General features: G+C 51.6%; 1 protein-coding gene across 2 annotated transcripts in view; it reads left to right on the forward strand.

The window, feature by feature from the left end:
• The window catches only part of SLC6A6 (solute carrier family 6 member 6), an 87,306-nt gene extending 70,961 nt beyond the window's left edge, over window positions 1-16,345 (forward strand). For both annotated transcript variants that reach the window (XM_024244592.3, XM_024244591.3), the window contains exons 10-14: window positions 4,164-4,301; window positions 5,430-5,532; window positions 6,048-6,148; window positions 8,632-8,802; window positions 11,830-16,345. In XM_024244592.3, the coding sequence (XP_024100360.1) occupies window positions 4,164-4,301; window positions 5,430-5,532; window positions 6,048-6,148; window positions 8,632-8,802; window positions 11,830-11,970 (654 nt within the window). In that variant the 3' untranslated portion in view covers window positions 11,971-16,345. The remainder of the gene's footprint in view (window positions 1-4,163; window positions 4,302-5,429; window positions 5,533-6,047; window positions 6,149-8,631; window positions 8,803-11,829) is intronic.
• The last annotated feature ends 782 nt before the right edge of the window (window positions 16,346-17,127 follow it).

Raw genomic sequence — 17,127 nt, forward strand, 5'->3', positions numbered from 1 at the left:
ACCCCGCGTCCCACCCCTTCAGGGCTCGGGCCTCCACTAGAAGGTGACTCATGGCCAGGGAATGCCCATGAGAGCCGATAAGGGGCTGCATCTGGCTGTAGAGTAGCCAGTGCCTGGTGCGGGGTAGTCAGCAGTGCTTGGAGGACAATTCACTTGAGCTCCTGGGCCCCTTTCCCTGGAAATAGGTGTATTTTTGACAGGGTCTTGTTGAAACAACAGTTCAGAGCACAGACATGACTCCAGGAGTAGGGATTTATGGCGTGTGGGACAGGCTGGTTGTGTGCCCAGGCCAGCATGAGTCCCTCAGAGAAGCAGGTAGGATGTAGACTGTGTAGTCTGGGTCTGCAGGTCTGAATGCCTCTTGGGAAGCCTTTGAGCAACTGAGACACCCTGAGAGGTTGGAGCCTGCAGCCAGGGCGGGAGAGCCCTTTGTCCCCCTCCCCGCGGGCCGCAGTCTTCAGAGTCATTGTCTGAAGTGGATCCCCAGGACCTGGTAGGGGAAAAGTCTCTGAAGGTCAAGCAGAGGAGGGTGAGTCCAGAGAGAGGAGGCGGCCAACCAGCAAGGTCAAGAGCAGAGCAGGGGATTTGGCAGAGAAGGGAGCAGGATTAGCAGAGAAGACAGAACGAAAACATCAGGGAGACAGAAAACAAAATACTTCTGCAGTTGTTGATAGACTTGAGCTGAATAAACAAGCAGGAGGACTCCATTAATCATTCCTAGTTAATGAGTTTGGCCTTCAGAGGCCCCAAGCAAATGGCTTTTATAACTTCTTCCAGAGCTCTAAGTGAAAGAAAAAAACAAAAACAGAGTTTAATAAATGACAAGGCATGACATCTTCATGGGCCCAAAATAGGCCACTTGGGCTTTGGAAATGGCTCCCTGAGCAGGTGGAGGTGGTCACTCTCCCCAGGAAGTGGGGCCTGGTAGAGGACACGCATCTCTCAGGGAGGCCCCATGCCAGTGGCACACGGAGAGAATCTGGTGGGCTCTCACAGCCACTCCTCCTACTTTGCAGAGCGAGGAACCCAAGGCTCAGAGCAGTTAGATGACCTGCCAGGGACAAGGGTAGAAATTGAACCTAAGTCACTGGTCTCCCAGGCCCCATGTCCCAGGGAACCAGGATGGGAATCTGATGGCACAGGTGGGGCTTCCTCCTTTGCATCTCTTTGCTTTGTGAACTTGGGGAAATGGGGAAGGTTTTGCAGATGCCAGCAGTGTGCCTCACCCACCGCCAGCACTGTGACAGGATCAGAGCCCTCTGCCATAAGAGGTGTTCACTGGGTGCCAGTCCTCATGGCAGGCTTCTATGTGCGTGTGTGTTTGGGGTGATACACACATTTACCATCTAAACCAGGTTTAAGTGCACAGCTCAGTGGCATGAGTACCTTCAAACATTGTGCAGCCATCACCACCATCCATCTCCAGAACTTTTTCCTCTTCCCAAATGGAACCTCTGCCCCCATTCAACACTGACTCCTAACTCCCCAGTTTGCCCTCCTGCCAGCCCTGCGCCTGGCTTTTTATACATGAATTCCTTAAGCTGCAGTGTTGCGATGCCTGGGTACTATTTTTACCCTTCTTATAGCTGAGGAAACTGAGACTTAGAGAGACCAAGAACTTAGCCAAGGCACCACACAGCTAGTTATGGGCTTGATGCCGGGTCTGCCTGTCTGCAGAAACTGTCTCTTACCTGCTAGTTTGTCCCAATTGGTCTTCCCCTTGAATTCCCCCAAAATAACTTCCTCCTGTTGGAAGTAGGGAGATCTACAGCCAACAGGCAGAGGCCTCCCGCTGATGTTATTGCGTCCTGGGCAAGGGAGCAGAGGGTGTGACCCTGACTCATCAGGGGTTCCTACCATTGGTGGGAGCAGTCCGTCTGGCCTAAGAGCCATCATACTGCTGTGCATTTCTTGGTGAGACAGGGTAGAGGAGTCAGCCATGTGGAGGCAGATGCCTGTTGCCATCCAGGCTACCCAAGAGGGACATGGTTTTTTGTTTGTTTTGAGACGGAGCCTTGCTCTGTCGCCCAGGTTAGAGTGCAGTGGCTCATTCTTGGCCCACTGCAACCTCTGCCTCCTGGGTTCAAGTGATTCTCCTGCCTCAGCCTCCCAAGTAGCTGGGATTACAGGCGTGCGCCACCACACCTGGCTAATTTTTGTAGTTTTAGTAGAAACAGGGTTTTGTCATATTGGCCAGGCTGGTCTCGAACGCCTGACCTCAGGTGATCTGCCTGCCTCAGCCTCCCAAAGTGCTGGGATTACAGACATGAGCCACCGCGCCCAGCCGGGACATGATTTTTTAACAAATTGTGAGAGGAGATGAGAGTTGGAACCCACTCCTCTTGCACCCAAAGAGCTCGCCCAGCCCGCTGACATGGGTTAACAGTTATCTCCCACTTGCAGATTTACTCTAATAATTTCAAATCTTTTTCAACATCCCTGCCAAGTGGGCAAGATCCTCCCATTTCACAGAGAGGAAAGTGAGGCTCGGAGAAGCCAGTCACACAGCTGTTAAGCGAGGGAGGGCCGAAGAGGCTGGTGGAGGAGGGCAGTGTTCTCCGGAAGCACCAGGAACTGAGAAATGGGGGTTTGTGCTGGTCTTGGCCCTGATTCACAGCGACACTGACCTTCCTGTCTTTAATTTCCCCATCTCAAAAAAGGAAAGAACCTTTGTTTTTAGCTCCTTTTGAAGCTTAGTGTTTGAGCTGCAGGTTTGCTATAATTCAGTGGCAATTTATGTTCAAAACCCCTTTGGCGGACACATGAGTCAGAGGTCAAAAAAGCAGCCTCTTCTCTTGGATCTCTCTCGAGAGCCTCCTGCTCATCTTTTCCCTTATTCCTGGTGGCAGTCTCATCTCTCCAGCCCTTGTCAGCACATGAAAGGGATTTCTCCTCGTTTGTGTTCCTTCCCTGGATTTTCCTGCAATGCGTCCCAAAGGAGGAAGGGGTTAGGATTTGTCTGGTAGGAATGCTGGGTAAACGTCCTTCACAAAAGCCTCGTTCGGATGAAAGAACATCTGGGTCCAGGTTGAATAAGCTCTTAGACTTTTGAAGGTATCAGATAGGCCTTGGAGGGTGTGTTGGTTGACAGGGAAGTTTGGGTGTAGCCATCCAAATTTAAAGTGCTGCTGTGTGCTCTTTAACCCCAAAGCTTCTCTTCTAAGACCGTGCTACATGCACAGATGCCTGCACACAGGAAGAGAGGAAGAGCTGAGTCTGGAGACCATCAGCTGGGTGTTAGATCAATGGTGATGCCTACCCACAGGGTAGAGTTTTATCAATTGAAAAATGAGGCAGCTTTCTGTGTAATGATGTGGAACAACCCCCGAGATAAATGGTTAGGCACGAGATGGAAAGGTTTAGAAAGACTGAGAATTCCCCTGAAATGTTACCTACAGAGGGGCCTTTTCCAACCAGCTTCTTTTCCTTTGGGAGCCCAGGGATGGGTTCCTGGAGTCCCAGGCAGCAGGTGGTTACACAGCGTGTGTGCACACATGCAAAGTCCTCTCATGGGCTTGTGATCCCCAAAGGATTGAAAGCCACTGTGTGAATCTGACCTGAAGTGCCTGCCATTCCACTGATGGGGAAACTGAGGCTCAGACTTCCCCTGACCTGCCAAGCAAGTTGGTGCTAAGGTCCACCCATTCATCACATTTGCTGAGCAGCCAATGTGTCTGGCAGGGCTCGGCATTCGAAGCCCAAAAGTGAGTGTGGTACCACCCTTATGTTCCAAGAGGATGGAGATCAATGAGGGAGGTTGTCATGGCAATATATTCATGCCCCTGAATGTGCCAGGACAGAGGGTCAGCATTGGCTTCAGAGGCGCAGTTGTTCTCAAGCTGAGCTTTGGAGGATGGGGAAAGGCATTCTGGTGGCAGGAACAGCCTAAGAGAAGATGCAGAGGTGTGGAATATTTGGCCAGCTCGGTGTGGACCACTGCATGTTGCATTGTCTGGCTCCAAGGAGTGGCATGCGGGACTCCCCAGGCACAGTCAGGGAGGCTAGGCTCACACACTTGGACTTGATCTCACAGGCCAATTCTGGACACAAGGATGGTCACATCTGCTCCTGCATTGTGTGTTCCTGGGTCCTTCTCTCCGAGCAGCAGGCAAGGGTGGCCTGAGCGTCGGCCGCTCACCAGCTCTCTCTCTTCCCCTCCTCAGTTTGTTGAAGTCGAAGGACAGATCACATCCTTGGTTGATCTTTACCCATCCTTCCTAAGGAAGGGTTATCGTCGGGAAATCTTCATCGCCTTCGTGTGTAGCATCAGCTACCTGCTGGGGCTGACGATGGTGACGGAGGTAGGTGGCTCTCTCACCTGTGTTTCGGGCTTGGTGCTCCAATGCCCTCCTCAAGGCCATACTGGAGGCAGCAGCTGGGTGAGAGGGCCAGGCAGGGGCTTCATCTCCCAGCCCCCCCCCAATTCAGGGGTCCTGCTCAGACCAACACGGGGGGCAGCACGAGGGGGCTCAGGAGCCCACAGCTGACCCAAACTACGCAATTATTTTGCCTGTTGCCGCGGCAACACTGTGACCACCCACTGCCCTCTGTCCTGATAGGCCTAGGAAGAGGATCTTCAGCTGAAATCCATTTCACAACAACTCTGTTTACCCCTGACTGTGTGCCCTTCTCAGGCCTGGGGGTGGGGTGGAGACATTCTCAAGGGAAACGCAGGCCTCCCAGGAAATACCACAGCGCCACGTAGAGGTGCACCACCTTGCAGGTCACCTGCCACAGGGCCGAGGCCTGGTGGGTATGGGTTGATAGGGGGCACATACACTATTCAGAGGGTGAGCAGGGGCCAGGAGGAGGGGCGACTTCAGATGCAGACAAGGGAAGCAAAGAGCAGAAGGGAACAGGAACGTCTAAGACGTGTCTAGCAAGAGGCAAGCCAGATGAGATAAAGATCGTACTAAGAATGGAAGTCTAGCATCAAAGCCAGGGCACGCTGTCTCCTGCATGCCCCCCCACCACCTCCCCTGTTCCCCAGGAACGGGTCCCATTTAACAATTCTCCGAAAACCCAATTCAGGGCTTCGCTTCACCATTTTTCCTTACCAGAAGTAAAAGTGTTTTTCTGGAGGTGTTTGTAAGAACCCCCACCCCGGAAGTCAGATTGCAGGGCCACTCACTGAGCAGCTAGGTGACCCTGGAGTCTTCTCTGTCAGCTGCACTTGGTGTGAAGCACCTCCTTGGGAAGCAGGCTCCTGTGGACCCATCATTTTGCTTTCATTTATCTGTATGTGTGTTTTTAATTACATTTGTCAAACATGAAGTTGAGCATCTTTTTGTATATTTATCTGGTCATCAGAGTCTTTGCCCATTTTTCTCTTGGGTTTTTTATCTTATTGATATGCCAGAGCTGTTTGTATATGAAAGAAATTAGAGACTAGGTAGGAAATCGACCTTCTGTGGTTTTTTTCTTCACAGGGTGGCATGTATGTGTTTCAGCTCTTTGACTACTATGCAGCTAGCGGTGTATGCCTTTTGTGGGTTGCATTCTTTGAATGTTTTGTTATTGCCTGGATATATGGTGAGTACAGATTTTTTCATGTCCTTTCTCAAGGTTCTCCTTTGGGCTTCTCTACTTAGAAGCTTCAGAAGCAGAGAATACTAACGGGAATTCAATTTGAGTTGAACAGTAGGCCCTCCCTACCTAGACTACACAAATAATCTCACTGTAGCCACACTGAAGATCCTCCTGGTGCTAAAGGTGCGAGGTGTGACTGGATGTTTTCACAGATTCAGAATTTGGTTGTGCAGGACCTGGAATGTTCCCTTTTTACCTCCTTGAGGCCTTGGGTTTGAGTTTGGGCTGTGCCTAAGATTGCACACCTAGGGTTTGTGGTGTGCCTCAGATTGCCAGAAAAATACAAGATGCAGAGTTACATTTGAATTTTGTGTAAATGTCTGTTTCTGCCACACTTGGATATCCATGGTGGGAGATGCAGAGGCCTGGATCAGGTCCCGGAGACCCGCCTCATGGCCTCTGAGCCGCTGCTGGCCTTGAACACTGTGTCAGCAAATGTCCCCCTCTGTCTCTTGCAGGAGGTGATAACCTTTATGACGGTATTGAGGACATGATTGGCTATCGGCCCGGGCCGTGGATGAAGTACAGCTGGGCTGTGATCACTCCAGTTCTCTGTGTTGTGAGTTCCATTTCGGTGGCTCTGGCTGGTGGCCTCTTCTCCCTGGGGCTTGACATTTTCACCCGCTAAACCATCTTTCATGCAGCATCTGTTCAGCGTGGGCTTATAATAAACCCAGCTTCAGCGCTGCCTGGGAGAGGGGAGGAAGGCTGCTCCAGGGAGTTAGCTTGAGTTGAGTTTTGAAGGATAAGTAGGAATTTGTCAGGAGTAGAAAACAGGAAGGGCATTTCTGGCAGAGGAGCCAGCCTGTGCAGGGCCAAGCCATCCTAAAAGAAGAGGGTATATCTGGAGCATGTTGAGAAATCCAGGGGATCCAGAATTGAAAGCACATTCTTTCCCCAAACCTTCCAGAGCTCATGAGCTGGGTTTGGGTCACTGGGGAAATAGAGGGGCCTTTGGGATATCTAGTAGAGAGGTCATAGACATTGGAAATGGGGTGTTTCCATGGAGAGGTGGGGGTAGTAGCTTAGAGAGGGGAAGTCCTGGGTTATCCCGAGGATAGGGAAGCTTTGGACTCACCCAGGCCCAAGGGTATCGGTGTGCCACGTTGTTCTTCCCACGAGGATGCTCTCGCCCACCATGTTGGAGTTGGCCTTGGCACCTGCCCGTGCAATCTGCTTCATGGTCCCACTCCAAGGTGCCAGTTAATGGAATTTCTTCATGGCAAAGCCGTCAGGGTTTGCAATCACTTATCATCATTGGAGCTTATTGCCAGGGAGACCACATCCGTCCTGCCATTCACGGCTCCACTATGGGGAGCACAAATGGCCCAGTATTCCTTGGATTTAGGAGACAGGTGCTGAGGACAAATAGGCCCTCCCCTCCGTGACCTGCTGTCAGGCCAGACTAAGTCAATGTTGCTGTTAACTCATGGTATGACCTCAAGCAAGTCACTTTCCTCTGTGGGCCTCAGTTTCCCCACTTGTAAAACCAGGAGACTGTGAAGGAGGACCCCGGGGGCAGCTGACGACCTTAGACTGTTACTGCTATTTAATATGCATGAAGCCTTTTCCTCTGAAGTGCAGACTTTCTCCCACAAAAATAAGTAATGGTAAGAGCCAGTAACCACAACAATTGGCGAGTTTATCGTTGGAGATGAGTTTAGTTGTTCCACCTGTGTTCTCATCCTGGTTTAATGTTTGCTTGTGGGCAGCTCTTCTCACCACTCTGACCCTCGGTTTCCTTATCTCTCTCCCCGAGGAGCTGGATACGTCAGAGATAGGCTGCATTCCCAGGTGGTGAGATGAGGTCACCCTCATGGAGAGGAATGGGAAACAGGCAGGCACTGGCTGCAAGCTCCTCCCGCTTGGGAGGGCCCAGGGCAGCATCTCTTGGGACTCACTCATCTGAGCCACAGCCCTACACATAGGGATGGGAACAACAGCAGGGCCAGACGTGCAGTAGGTACCCAGTAAAAGATGCCTGCAGGCTAGTGCTCTCCCTTGCCCCATCACCGACTCTGCTTTAGAAAGATGCATCTTCCTGTCAAATCCCAGTTACTAGGTGTTGAAGAGTTAGGCCATTTTCACATTGTAGACCAATCCGAGGCCACCCTGGGCCCTCCTCAGAGATGCTCTCATTCTGACTAGAAGCAGAAGCCCCGGGAGCCCCCAGCCAGCCTTAGGTGCTCTTCTCACAGGGAAAGGTGGGCTTTGCTCCCTTTAGAGGCACAGGGCTGACCCCACCCCACCATTCATGCATGCTGATGGCCACTAGCCATTAGCATGGACCCAGGGCTGGGCTGTGGACACCGAACAGGGCAAGGCCCAGGTGCCCAGGCCCCTGCTGCCGGTGGCTCAGAGATAGAGATGGAGGGTGGCAGTGGGGGAAGAAAGGCTTTCATCTACACTGCTAGCACTTATGGTGCACTTGTTATATGTACCTAGAGCTGCACCGGGTGTTAAAGAAATAGGACAAGACACACACATTCCTACTCTCAGACTCACAGTCTGGCAGAACACGTGTGCCCAAGAGATGGTTACAACCACTCGCTTTCTGGAAGGAGAGGTCTGGGTGGTGCCTGGGCGAGTAAGGCAGGCCCAGTGGAGCCAGGTTACGATGAGAAGAAGATGAGGGGGAAAGAGGGCCAGGCAGAGGAAACAGTCTGTGCCAAGACCCAGAGATCAGTGGCGGAGGAGCTAGAAGGAATTCTTCAGGGTGGCTGGAGTGTGGACATGGAGGGAGAGCTGAGGCAGATGAGGGAGGAAGGGGTACAGCTTCTGCTGACACTCCTGGCCGCACCGAGGAGTTTGGGCTGCATCTGCTGGCACTGGGAGCCACAGAAGGGTTTTAAGCAGGGAAACGACTTACTCTGTTTTCACCGGGGGGGATCCTTATGGCAGCAGAGAGGGGTGTGAGGCCTGAGCCAGTCCTTTCCCAAGGAGAGAGACCCTTCCCTCAGGTTGAGGCCAGTCCTAGTCCCAGAAGCCCCCCACCCCCCAATGCCCAGGACCCCTCTCCTGACTGCCCCCATCTCTCCGCAGGGATGTTTCATCTTCTCGCTCGTCAAGTACATACCCCTGACCTACAACAAAACATACGTGTACCCCAACTGGGCCATTGGGCTGGGCTGGAGCCTGGCCCTTTCCTCCATGCTCTGCGTTCCCTTGGTCATCGTCATCCGCCTCTGCCAGACCGAGGGGCCGTTCCTTGTGGTAAGTGCTTGGGCCCAGGGCCAGGGGAGGTGGGAGGCATGAGGCCAAAGGTGATTGTTGTCGGTTTGCTGTGTGATCTCAGGCAAGTCACCTACCCTCTCTGAGCCATAGTTCCCTCACCCATCCGGTGGTTCAGCTTGTGGGCAGGAGAGTGCATTGTGGGAAGACGGGAAGCAAGTACAGTTCACATGGGAGAAGGCTTTATGGAGACACTGGAAGCCGGGCTGTGGGGTGAGGAGGAACTTGCCAGGTGGAGGATGTGAGAGGGAAGGTGTTCCTGGTGTTGGCAGGGTGGGAGTGGGCAGTGAGGCTGGAGAGGTGACTGTAGCTTTGGATGCCAAGCTAAGAACTGGGGCTTTATCCTGGGACCAGTGGGACCATGTTCCTGAAGCGGTGGGACAAAGCCAGGAGCCTAGGGAGGAAGCCTGAGCCCCACCCAGATGCCTTCTCTTATTGAGGAGCCAAATTTAGGATCATCCCAGCCCATGCTGGGGTCTTCTCCGGATCTGTGGCGGCAGCCAGACCTCTGCCTCTGTGCCTGCCGGGGCCTCCCCTGGCCCCACCTACCTTCAGCCTCCTCTCAGAAATTCCTCCAACAGCCCTGGAGATCCCAGGCCCTGGCAAAGGCCCGACTCTTTCCAAGAAATTCTTTTCTCAGAATCTCCCTTAACCTTTTGAGCTTGGGCTGGCTCCAAGAGTGCACTGTTTTGTTCTGGGCTGTTTTTATTGTTATTCTCTTTTAAAAATCTGGAGCCAGGATGTCCTGGGGCCCTGGCTCCCTGCTGGGCTGGGTCCTGTTTCCTCCTAGGCAGGGGAATGGCCCGGAGGTGGTGCTGGTGGCAGGGGAGGGAGGGGAGACTGAGGAAGCTGGCAGGGCAGGAAGAAATCCTTGAAACTGGGGAGGCCCCTGGGGTTATCCTGGAGCTTTTGACCCATTCTATTTTTTCAGAGGACAGAGGGCAGGACCCCAACCAGTCTTTAGCCAGAACGCTGAATGGCCCTATGAGCTGTTAACAGACTGAAATACTGGGCCTGGGGACAGACAGGGAACAGTGACTGTCCCGAGCGCTCCAGGTGACCCCTCAATACTCTAGGCCAACCCAACCAGAATTTCCAGAATGTCCTTACTGTCCAGAAGCCAAAGGGTTCATTAGGGCACAGCAAGGGGTCTTTAAAGGTTCTGATTGGTCTCTGCTCTGATTGGTGAGTGCCCACAGCAATTACATACCATTGGCTCAGGGGGACACCCAACAGGTCACTAACTTAGTGTCCTTCAAAGCCTCACTTTAAAATATTGGTCCAGCCCACATTTAGAAGTTTGGGTGAAGTGGGGTTGGCATGGGGGAAAGAGGTGGGGGAGTGGGTGAGGGCAGGCTTCACCCCACACTGGTACCCTGTCCTCCTGTGCCAGTCTGACTTCACCAAAGGCCCCTCTGAAGGCAGTTGAGCCACCATCTGTCTATCTTTCTTTATGTGCCCCTCAGGGGCTCCCACCTGCACAAGTCATTAAGGTGTCCTCCCAGCCATGAGCTTCTCTCTGAGCCAGGTTCTGGCAAACCCAGATCTCTGTCCCAGGATGGTTCCAGCTCTGCCTGAGCCTCTTGTGTAGGCAGAGCCCCAAGTGGCTGCCTGGAGGTTTGACTCTCCTCCACCCTCCCAGGCACAGCCCGTTGTGTGGAGGTGGAGAGGCAAAGTGATGGAGGGAGAGCTGGCAGGTGGCTCAGGTGAGGGAAGTCACGGGGGGCGGGGGGGGGGGGGTGGGTAGGGCAGGGAGCAAACTGGAGAAGGTGCTACAAGGAGGGGACCTGGGCCAGATCTTGCAGCTTTTCAAGAAAAGATGGAAAACTGGATTTAAAGAACAAAAAAAATAGAGACAGGGTCTTGCTCCTTTGCCCAGGCTGGAGTGCAGTGGCACAATCACAGCCTCAAACTCCTGGGCTCAAGCGATCCTCTTTCCTCAGCCTCCTGAGTAGCTTGGACTACAGGCACGTACCACCATGTCTGGCTAATTTTTAATCTTTTTTTTTAAGAGTTAGGGTCTCACGGTGTTGCCCAGGCTGCTTTTAAATCCTGACCTTGAGCGATCCTCTTGCTTCCCAAAGTGCTGGGATTACCGAAAACTGGGTTTTTAAATGAAATACTGTAGCTTTTAATAAGCAGCTTTTAAAAATTTGTAACATACCTACGTTGAATGTAAATGCCTAGAAAGAGGGCTTGTTGTTTTGTTTGTTTGTTTTTCAACTGCTGGCCTATTCAAGTATCTGAGTTGACACTTGGCAAGAGGTGGACTGGGGAGTGGGAGTCTGGTTGAGTCCCAGTTCTGACATAGATTTTCTGGGTATCCTTGGAGAGGGACACTCAACCAACTGTGAGGACAAAACTCACCCTGCTCAGGTGTGATCTAGAATTCCCATGCAGCTCCTGTCTCTTGGAAGGGCAGCTCAAATGCAAGCGAGGTTCTCCAAGCCCTTAAGATGTAAACCCTGCTGGGAGGACTGGATGCCTTCAGGAAACTAGGGAAGACCTGTCTCTGCAAGAAGGCAGGAAGTGTAGCTTATGGGAGGCTGAAGGAGTTTGGAGTTTCTCCTTGGGGAAGGTGGGAGCCATGGAGGCTGAAGACAGTTGTCCAACTCAGGGCATACAAATGAGAGGAACTCAACTGCTGCTTTGCAAGGCAGAGGAATCGGGGGAGAGAATCACAGGGAGGCATATTTTAGTTCCATAGAAGAAAAAAAGCACATGAAGGTTGAGTCCCCCATCCCTATAGGAATGTAAGCAGGGGTTTGGCCAAGAAAGGAAACCACCAACAGGAATTCTGCCTTGAGTCAGGGCCTAGCAGGACCTTAGGAGCGCCTTAGTTCAATTCCATTGTTTCCAAAAAGGACAAAAACAGGAGATCAGAGAGGGTGTGAGTTTACCAAAGACCAAACAGCACACGAGCCAATTCAGGAGGAGGCAGATGGCCGCGGCGAAGGGGAGACCAGGCCGCCTGACTTTTCCCCCCTCACTCTTGTCATCCTTCTCCAGAGAGTCAAGTACCTGCTGACCCCAAGGGAACCCAACCGCTGGGCTGTGGAGCGCGAGGGAGCCACACCCTACAACTCTCGCACTGTCATGAATGGCGCTCTTGTGAAACCGACCCACATCATTGTGGAGACCATGATGTGAGCTCTCTCGGGTCGACGGGGCCGGCGGCTTTCCTGCTGTTTACTAACATTAGATTCTCATAGGACCAGGTTTACAGAGCTTTATATTTGCACTAGGATTTTTTTTTTTTTTTTTTTTTTGGTAATTGTCACAGAAAATGTAATTGTGGGTATGTGTGCGTGCGTGTGTGTGTGTGTGTGTGTATCGTGTGTGTGTGTTTTGTTTTGATTTGGGGGATATTTTGTACAAAAAGAAAACCCACGGGAAGATGTCCGTGGAGAGGCAGAGCTTTCATACTGAATTAGATGTATTTTATGGGAATTTGGTAAATTTTTCTTTGTATTTTTTTTTACATATAAGTATATATACACTTAGAGATTGTCATATACTTTTACCACTTGAATTGATCTTCTTGCCAGCAATAGATCTCATTTTCAAAAGCAATTCTTCGGTGCTGTGTAGCTGGCAGAAAGTTCTGTCCAGTAAACGCAGGATGGAATTTTCCTGGGACTCTACACCCATCTTAAGGTGGTATACCTTTCAAATCCTGGTTCAGATGGAGGAAATAGCAGGAGAGAGGACCCATTAGCTGGCAGACCCAGAGGGAAGGCGAAAGGAGGGCTGTGAGGAGATACCTCATTAAACTTGGCTTAGTGAAGAAGAGAGATGCCAAAGTAATGAACCAACGCTTCACATAAAGGAGACTGGCTGAAGCTGAATGAGGAGGCCCTATAGCAGAAGTCTGATTCTAAGAGTAGTAGAAACTTGTACCAGAAGCAAAATCCCACTTTTAATTTTGAGATGGTGAGTGGCTAGTCAGTAGACCGTCAGAACCACTGGCCAGAGAGGGAGCTGCTAGAGATCCAAGAAGGCTGGCAGGAACGAGGCTCACAACTCAGCCTCGCAAGAGGTGGCAAAGGCACAGGAGGCCACAGTCCTTCTTGGGGCATTCCAGGCAGAGAAGGAGCAGAGGCTCTCCCGGCAGAAGCTGGGGTCTCAGGATTCAGATGAGTCTGTTGCATTTGCATGGGGTCATAGCAGGTTCTGGTCATTCCCCAAGCAACATCTCAGCATCTCTTAAAGTTGCCTGCAGGAATGAAGCATGACATACCTGTTGAGGGACTAGGGGAGTGGTGGGGAGGTGAGTGGACCAAAGGATATAGGCCCCAGGCATGCAGATGGGCCCGGTGTCGGGGAGGGGTGCTTTCTTTCCTCATCTCCCCACTCCCCACTCTCAGCCTGGGAGGCTCCTGCCAAGCCCTCATTAAAGATGCCACTCTGGGCTGCCCTGGCACCTAGCAAGGCACACCAAGAACAGCTTTTGAGTCTGGATCCTCCACTGCGGGAAGTGCTCCCAGTTCAGAACAAGGGCAGCCCGTGGTGCTGACCTAGGATATAACAAAGCTCTTCACTTCAAGACCCCTGCAATAGCTGGGTTTACAGACATTTACCACCCGGGGACCCAAAAGAGAAGGCCTAGGAGAGTTTTCTAGAAGGTTGGGATTGTCAGGGTCCTGGCCCCCCAGAACTGGCTTGATCAAGGGCCTTATGTGGAGCAGAGGTTGTCTCTGAACCAGGAGAGAAGGTACTATACCTTTCAAATCCCCAGGGCAGACACACCCCCACCCAGCCCCTATTTGGACCTAAACTGTGCCATTTGAACAGTCACTTCCAAGCTCAGTCTAAATGAAACCGAAACATGACCACGCACAAAGGCAGTCACTGCCTCGAGGGGTGCAGACCGCAGAATTTTCACAGCAGGGGCTCTTGGAACCCTGGAAACCCCCTTCTTAAATTTGGGAGGAGGAGTACGCCTTTGGTGTCCCCCTCCCAAGGGGCAATTCTGAACCCCATCTTTGGCAGGCATACATATTTCACTGTTTCCAAAGCTATCTACTCTGCCAAACAACACCCAGTCCTATTCCAAACTCTCAACGAGTCTATCTTGTTCCTATTTTTCTATGTATTTATGGTTGCCGTTGTGTCTGATTTGATTTTACTGTTTTTTCCCTGATTTTATGGAGTAGCATTGTAACCTGTTTTCCTTTGTCTTATATAACTTTAGTAAACTAACCACTGTCAATGATTGAGGGCAGGTGGCACGTGGGGAAGAGGGGACTTGGCACGCAGTGGCTACCTGGGCATTTGTGGTCATTTCAGTCTCCATCTCCCCAGCGGGGGCTCCCTGGGTGAAAGGCCACAGTATTTTGGGTTGGTAGGCAAATTGCAACATTCTGGACATGGCCTGAGGAAGGCCTCTTCTTATAAGATTCTCAGACCAAATTCTAGACCAAAGACACATGCAGACCAAGTCCCCAGGCCCCGCCTGGAAGGAAGGCCAGCCACCTTCCCCAAGTCGTTCCTCAACTCTCCCCAAGGCACCTGTCTCCAATCAGAGCCCTCTCGCCCAGCCAGCCCTGGCTCTGTGTGCAGAGCATAGCTCTGCGAGTACCTGTGTAATAATGCTCAACCTTCATGTCTCCGTATAAATGAAACTTTCCATGAGAGCTCATGACTCTGGTCCACCTGTCTATAGAGAATGGGCAAAGTCCTTCACCTGCTTTCTGCTTGGGATGGGTCAGAAATGCTGATGCCTGCACATAGCCCAGCCAGCCAGATCTGGAAAGGAAGCGAGGGGGTTATTTAAATCAACTTTTTAAGATGAAGAAGTGGGAGATACTGCGTTGAGATGGGCCATGCTAGGGCCACAGAGGAGGTTTCCTGACGGTCAGGGAGAGAAGGGCCTCCAGGGTCCCCTAACCCAACGCCCTTGTTGTAAATGAGGTAACTGAGGCCCAGGGAGGCACTGTGAGCCAGGAATGGATTTTCTTGAAACAGCTCTAGCTGCAGGTTCTCTGAGGTAGGTGCAGGGAATGGTGAGTGTATAACCAGGGCTACATCCAGCAACATCCTCAAGGTCTTCCTGACAACCAAAGACAAGCCTTTATGGAAAAGGAAATGCCCTCCCCTCCATGTTCAGGGATGAGGGGAGCAGCAACAGCCACACTCCCACCATCCTCGCAGAATTGGACCCACGCTGTGGCTCCGTGAGCTGGGTGACTTCGGCCTCACCTGCACACCCCAGCCCTGCACGGGGCCCTCCTCCTCCCAGCAGCCCTTGGTGAGTTAGGAATTGAGATCCCTGTTTGTGAAAGGGGAACTGAGGTGCAGAGAAGCCAGAGGTGTGCCAGATCCTTAGGCAGGATTTAGATGAAGTCGTCCTGGCTCCAGACTGACCCCGAGGCTCTGCAGGGAGTTTCCAGGCAGCAGGAAGTGGCCTTGGATGCTCTCCTTCCAGGACAGCATAACCCCTGGACCACGTGCAGCTCCTTCACTGCCCCCTGGATCCCCAGCACACCCCCAAAGACAGTGGGGAAACACAGGGAGAGCACAGCATGGCCCCTGCAGCCCACTTCAGGGCACTCTTGTATCACCCGGGTCCTGCCACACTGGTCCCCCACCCAGCCAGCATTTCCCAGCACAGCCCCTCTCCCTGGGGAAATGCTCTGGGTAGCCAGTCTAAAGGCAGAGGCACCTAACTGCTCCCCGCACCCCACCCCACCCAAGATTCAGACACAAGCCGGGAAAGGACCCAAGAGAAAATCCTTCAAGGTGGCCTGAGGTCCCATCCCTCCCTCAGACCCATGTGGTCCCAGGCCAGGCTGTCCGTGTAGACGTGGTAAATACCACTGTGCAAAAATCGAAGTACAAAACCACAAGACTAAGCAAAACAAACCCAGAGAGCAAAACTTGTAGAGGTGGGCAGTCCAGAAAGCAGGGGGCAGCCCTCCCGCTTTCCTTCTCTCCCTGACCCTCAGAATATATATTGTTGTAATAGGAAGCATTTCTTCATTGTTCTCTTGTGGGTGTCACTACAGACATGTTCTGGCGTGTTCTCCGAGGGATGGAGCATCCTGTTATATATTTGACTTCAAATTGAGATGTTGGCTTCATTTTTTTTTTTTTTTTACCCAATTAATCTCCCAATCCCTAGCAACTGTGACTCTGTATTTAGCACAAAAGAAAGCTGAGAACGTGGGTCTTGCCTCCTTCCAGAAATATGTCTGGCTCATCAGGACATTTTTTTAAAACTTCAAAATATTTTTAAGATATTTTAAACTTTTATAAAAAAAAAAATCAACCAACAAGAGATTTTTCTGAGGAGGAACATTTGTATTTGAACAAGATCCTTGGTGTGTAGTTCAGTCTTGCAGTATACAAGCTTTTGTGTATAAATGTTTTATGATATGATTCCCTGTATTTTGCAGGGGTTTTTTTCTCTTTTGCTTTTTAGATAAATATGTATATCGATATTTTAAATTCATCTTTGCTTTTTTTAGAGGAGTTTGTAATCACCTTATAACATGAAAATAAACATTTCCTTTTTAACATCCAACATGTGTGGGTTGTGTTCTGGTGAGGTATTTCCCCCGCAACGTTTGGCAAACGCTTTACGTTTTATAAAGGGCTTCCCGTCCAATCCCAGGACACTCCTCAAAGGTAGGTATTTTCCCAGATTAGAGGTTACGACATGGAGGCTCACAGAGGAAGCCGCTTGCTCACTCAGGGGTACACAGCAAGTCCATGAATGAACCTGGATTCGCACCCGGGCCCATGAGCTCTTGGCCCTACTGGCTCTACTGATTCTACCTGCTACATGCCCAGCCCTGTACAGCTGGGAGATCTGGCAACAGTCACCCGAGCCTCAGTTTCCCCATCTGGAATAAACCATTGTCCCCATCAAGGCCACCGGGATGATTGGAGGTGATACTGTTGGCCTTAGGTGCTCGCCTGCTGCGGCTTTCAGTCCCTCCTTTTTAGCCTTGGGCTGCCCTGCCAGAAGTGCAGGAAGCGGGTGGCGGGGTGGGGGGAAGGGTAGAGGAGGAGCAAACCTGATTGCCCTTCTCCCACTCCCCCACCACCAGGTGCAGGCACTCATTAATACCCAGTTAGGGGCTCTCTGGGGTCAGAACAGGTCCATGTTTGGGGCAGCCTTCCTGCCAACAGCGCCCCCCACCCTTTGGGATGGACAAACTTGGGAGTCAGTTGAGTCCTTTGCCCAAATAACCAGAAAAAATTCTCAGTAACTCATTTATAGACAACGTTAGAATAGAAGCCCACCCTACCCCCATTTGCTGGCTCTTTCTGACAGCCTCTGCCTCCCTCCCTCCCTCCCTC

Source organism: Pongo abelii, chromosome 2 (assembly GCF_028885655.2).
Source record: "Pongo abelii isolate AG06213 chromosome 2, NHGRI_mPonAbe1-v2.0_pri, whole genome shotgun sequence".
NCBI classification, from domain to species: Eukaryota; Metazoa; Chordata; class Mammalia; order Primates; family Hominidae; genus Pongo; species Pongo abelii.